At 52.6% G+C, this 5,648-nt stretch overlaps 1 protein-coding gene across 1 annotated transcript; it reads left to right on the top strand.

The window, feature by feature from the left end:
• The first annotated feature begins 3,438 nt into the window (after nt 1-3,438).
• MIR1915HG (MIR1915 host gene) lies at nt 3,439-5,251 on the top strand. The gene is given in 4 exon segments (XM_015146584.3): nt 3,439-3,949; nt 4,747-4,964; nt 4,967-5,051; nt 5,053-5,251. Coding segments are annotated over 4 exon segments (657 nt in total). The 5' UTR covers nt 3,439-3,650; the 3' UTR covers nt 5,108-5,251.
• Nucleotides 5,252-5,648: the final 397 nt, after the last annotated feature.

Below are 5,648 nucleotides of genomic sequence, written 5' to 3'. Positions count from 1 at the left end.
TAGAGGGCTTTTTCTCAGGAATTTGCATGGTCCGCCTCTGGGGCGGCTTATTGGGGCTCTCCCCAGCCCCTGCTAGCAGAACAGGTCGCAGGGAGCTCAGGTTTCCGCCGAAGCCTCGCGCCCCCTGGCAGCCAGCACTCCGCCGGCCTCTGCCAACAGGCCTTTCCCGCTTGCTGAGAAAGGGAAAAGCGCGCGCCCCGGCCCCGGCGGGCTGAGATCACGTTTGTGCCGAGCAACTCCGGTACTCCCGGGGAAGCCAAACTGCTCCCTAGCAGCTGCGTCAACCTCGCACGGCTGCGCGGGCCGGACAGCTTGTTCCCCGGAAGGGGCTCCCGCAAGCTGCAGCCGAGATCCCCAGTGGTTGCGCGGCTGCCAGGAACCTGCGGGTCGCAGAGAGAAGCAGGCCGCGGGAAGCATTACCTCTCCCCTCCAAAGGGGAACTTGGAACTTTTGAACCCTTTACTTTAAAGTGATCGATCGTGCTCCACCAGAGAGCGGCTCCACCCCCTGTTCCCATCTCCGCCGCCTTCCCTTGTCACCTCGGCTCTACTTAGCCGAGGTCGCGCGGGGCGCGCGGGGTCGTGAGTTTGGCGCTCTGTGCTGCCAACGCAAGCACCCAACACCTAAGCGGCTGTCGCGATTTTGGAGGAATCCCGATCTGAGAACCCAGAACTGGGACATTGGTGCGTTCCTCCTTGCCCACAGCCCTCTAGGTGCAACACGCCAGCGACGGCTTTTCCCAGGAAATCCGTCCCTGCCCCCCTCCAAAGAAGTCCTCGCAGGAGCCGGGCTCCGCACTGGGAGGCTTCAGGGAACGGAGCACTGGGGCTCAAAGCCTCCACGAGTTAAGCTGATTATTAATTTGTGCTGGTGGGAGCCGGTAGCACGCTCGACGCCTTTGGCTTTGGGAATTGTCCGGGAGCTGGGACGGAGGCAGGAATGACCCAGGGTTGCGACTGGGAAATGCGAGTTGCGGAGGCTCCCGGACGTATCTGAGTGGGCTGGGTAGAACTCCGGGAGCAAAGGTTAGCTCTTCCTCGCCCCCAAATAAATTCCTAGTTAACTAGTGTAGACTAAACACGTTAATAGTATTAAGTGGTGAAAATAGGGTTGAAAGTGGGGGCATGTCAACTGGACCCAGATCGGGTCATACTTCTCCTCTGGTGACAAATCAGGGTGCTTCCAATAAGAAAATAGAAAATAGAAATGTAACATTCAACTGGACGAATTAATTTTTGACGGATTTACGGTATGATTTTCTTTCAAGCAGTATTCATTGGTTCTTTCCATCCATAGTGCGGTCCAAAGACAGAAATATAAACAACCACTTTTTGCTTTGCGGAAACCCCTTAACAGTATCTCCCAAAGAAAGATCAAGACACTTTGTGAATTTTCCCCAGATAATGCCTCATATTCCGAATGACTGATCAGAGAACTCCGGTATTGTTAAATAAAATGAGAGGAAGGCGAGTGACGTGGGAGTCGAACAATGGCATTTCTGAATCAGTTTGCTTGATTGACATTTGGGAGCTTCATGACCCCAGGGAATAGGACTCATTACGGTGAATACACCAAAACATCAACCAAGATTAGAACTCTAGATCCTGTTTTAATCCCATTTCAGTCCAAATTATAGTGGGAAAATATAAAATCCAAGTGGCTCTCCATATATATCACTCTGTTATATATTGACCTAAAGTTTTAATTATACTAAGGGGGAAATAAAAGTGGAAACCCTATATATTTTCCAACACTTTAGATAGAGCACTGACAAGGAAAATGCATGGATTTGGTAGTGGAGGTACTAAGAATATTTGTGTGGTATAAAACATGTCATACTTGGGAGACACTTTATCGGAAAAATAAGTAGAGAATTTTTTGTATATATGAGAAAAATATTATAACCCTTTCCACTTAAAAAGTGAAGATCATTGATGCCCCAAAATAACTGAGGCTAAGAAATAATTAGATACCTTAAAGCTACAGTCTAAATTTCCATAACTGTTTGGAAGACTTCTCTCCAACATGGGAGGGGAATTTGTTTTTTAATGTCAAAGGTTGTGTTAGTGTGTACATTTAACCCAGGAAATTGTAAGAACTATCTTCAACTCAAGTTGGAAAAAGGGAATGTGTTTGAGCAAAGTCTATTTTTAACAACAGAAAAGTGTGAGTTAAAGTGGACTGTGTGTTAGGTTGGGAATATAATCATGGCAAATTCACTATACAAGTATTTTTGATTCTTCAATGGAACTATCCTCAAATTTTAGAAACTTGAAAAATTGAAGTCTTAACTATTGTGTATTAAACTGAACCAAGAGATCACAGAAAGACAAAGCTGTGGTAAAAGATGTTATAATTATATTCTCACATATTTAGTAGGAAAATCACAGCAAAGGAAATGTACCAGGAAGATATGAAATAGAACAAATATGTTACAAATAATGGAGTAGAAGGAGTTGCTGCACAATATAGCTTCACAATCTTATATTTTGAGGGGTAGGTTTTAATGAGAAGCCTCTGCATTGCATGGGAACTGGCAGTCAGAAGAATTATTTATGCAGTAAGAAGGAACAAAAATTAATTATTAGGAGCTCAGTAATCTCCAAATAAACTCTAAGCTTGGAGGTTAAAAATAGACGGTTATCTTCATGTTCAATTATACAGTATCAATTACTAATACAACTGATGTTTCAGTGTCTCAGAGAGACCGGATACCATCTTCTATGGAGATATCTTGGTATTAATTAATGACTGCTTTATTCTCATGATTTGCAAGGAAAAATAGGGGTCGTGTCACATTAAAATTAAGATTATCTTAGTTTATCTGGGCTCTTAAACAAAGATCATTCAAAGTAATTATATTTTGAATTAACCGACGTAGGCAATTTATCTAGGTTTTTTTGTTTGTTTGTTCAAAGACAGGAAAATAAAGATCAGAAATAAGCAAAGTTTCATTTTGAAGATAGAAAGAACCAAACAAACATGTCTTGACTTTTGCAATATTTCCCTTGCTAAAGGGGGAATGAGGGAACTGTAAAAGACGTGACTTTGCAAAGTCAAGTCCTTTTTAAAAGACTCGGATCGAAATTCTTGCTATGCAACAAGGATTCAAGTTTGATTAATTTTCTGCAAGCGACGTGACAGCGGTGTTTTAAAAGATTAATTAAAATTGAAGTGATACGGAGCAGGAATTCAACCTGCAGAGGCGTCCCTGGCGCCTTAGGGGGCTTTGCAAGCGAGTCCCAAGCCCGAACTGCGGGCTTTCCCGAGCCTGGGACGCAACTCCCCGTATCCTGGAGAGGAACGCGGAATTTGGCAGGGCGCCCGCCTGGCCGCCTGGCATCCTGAGCTGGCCGCCAGCTCTCGGGGGGTGGGGCCGGGGTGTGTCCTGGGGAACCCGCTGCTGAAAGAACAGCTAGCGCAGCTCGCGACGAGCCCAGTGAGGACCAGGGTCACGCCGAGAGGCCGGAGGGGGCTCCAGGCAGCCTGGAGCTGACGGCGCCGGGCTGCGTCCTCTTCACCTGGGGGTGGGTGGTGGGGGCACCTACTTTGTGACCCGGCTGGTGCCGAGCTCCCTCTACCGTGGGAGCTTGCAGGGGTACGGGGGTGTGAGTGGCGCTCCGCGGACTCGCGTCTACAGTACAGAGGACATGCAGGGTTCGGCCGGGGGGCGGCTGCACCGGGGCCTGCCTCGTGGACCTGGACTCGGGACTCCGGGCGGCGCTGCCCGGTGCCATTGCCTCAGCCACATCTCCCACCTCTCTGCTCTGTTTCCCGCCCCACCTTTCCCTTACTCCCGCATCCCTGTCCCCTCGCTTCCCTCCGCGACGCCTCCATCCGAGTATGAAACGAAGCTGAACGCATTGGTAACTGTGCTCAAGAAGATACAATCGCGGGAGCCCTCAGGGTGGCGCACGGCGGAGAGGCGACGCGGGTGGCGCTGCAGAGGGTACGGTGGGGGGCGGGGAAGAGGGGGGCGTTCGTGTGCAATTAGCTTCCCCAGGGCGCGGACCACGGTGTCCCCTTCTCTCCAGCTGGGGGTCTTGGGTCCTGGCGCTGAGAGGGCGCGCCTTGCCTCGTTGCCCGGGCAGTGCACCCGTGGGCCCCAGGGCGACGCGGCGGGGGCGGCCCTTGCGACCTGCGGCGGCGCCAGGAAAGCCCTGCCTCTGCAGCCGGTCCCAGGGGTTGGGCCTGGAAGGGTCCCTGGGAATGCTCCGCGCCGAGAAGGCTCTATGGTTTCTCCTCCCCCACACGTCTCCCTGTCCTCCCCTCTTCCCGGGGACCTCGGAGGTGGCGGGGAGGTGGGAAGGCAGGCGGGCTTGCAGACAGTGCAGGCTGGGGAGCCGGAGCTCGGGAGCTGGGGGAGTCCGAGTGAGAACGGAAGCACGCGATGGAAGGGGCCAGGGGAGAGGGGGACGGCACCGGGGAGGGCCGGGGTGCGGGGCAGGCGGCAGTCCCTTCCCCTCCGAGTGGCGCGGGGGACCTCTTCCCCGGGGAACCCCCACCCAGCCGTTCCCAACCTCGAGAACAAAGGGTCTGGGAAGCACGATCGGGGTCGGGGAGCGGAGGTGGAGGGAGGCAGGAAGGCAGGCAGTGGGGGTAGGGGAGGGCGTCTCCCCACGTTTCCTCTCGCGGCCGAATGATGGAAAGCTCCCTCCTGCAAACGCCTCACTGAGGCCGCTTCTAAATCCGGGAGGGCTCGGGTTCCTTACCTAACGGCTGCACTTCGATCCCTTCCTCCCCCAGAGTCCCCACCCCCTCCGGGGACCGGGGCCCCGGAGCTGCCAGGCCCGCTGAACGCGGCGGCGCGGGAGAAACCACGGGACAGCAGCGCCCCCTGCAGGTACCGGGCGTCTCCACAGCCGCTGCGCCGACCCTACTCTTAAGGTGGCACCACCGGGTTCCCAGCCCGCGTGCGCGGCTCTCGTGGTCCGCAGCCCGCAGCCCTGGCTCCATCGCTGCATGTTTCCCTCGAGCAGTGGGCCTGACCGTCTGGAACGGCCGGAGTGTGCTAATCCCTGCTGCTATCTGCTTGATCCCTTGACCCTACCACCTGCAGGACTTCGTCCGCGGATGCCCAGATAGCGATTTCGACAGGCGAGATTGAAAATTCCCTGCGAGTATATAAGGATGCGTAAGTCTCGCTTCAGGGAGGAACGACCAGAATGGCATTTCTTTAAGCCTAAATCAAACTTTTATTTTCGTTTATAAAAAGCAGAAGGCCAGCAGGAAGGGGTCGCGGAGGATTGGCACTTCCACAACCGTAGGACTCTTGGATACAAGTTTTTAGGGTGAGACTGGGCGGTCCGGGGTTCTCCTTCGGCGCTCCTATCTCGCAAACTCATGGGCAGGTGCGGTGCTAGAGGCCGGGGGCAGCGGCGGACCCGCAGGGTAACCTCGTCTCGCGCACCTCTCGAGCCCCCAGCAGCAGCCCACTCTCGTCCGCATGCTTTATTTATTTGGTGACACCAGGGAAAGTGGAGAAGATCGAAGTGCAGTTTTTCTTTTTTCTTTATTTTTAACTGAATGGTATTAAGTTAATGGTATGTGTATGTGAACTTATGGTATGTGTATGTAAATGGTATGTGTATGTGAACCCACAATCTCTTGGAAATAAGTGTCCTCAGCGAACTCCAGATTTCTAGGGG

Source organism: Macaca mulatta, chromosome 9 (genome assembly GCF_049350105.2).
Source record: "Macaca mulatta isolate MMU2019108-1 chromosome 9, T2T-MMU8v2.0, whole genome shotgun sequence".
NCBI classification, from domain to species: Eukaryota; Metazoa; Chordata; class Mammalia; order Primates; family Cercopithecidae; genus Macaca; species Macaca mulatta.
This window is presented reverse-complemented; position numbering and strand designations above follow the sequence as displayed.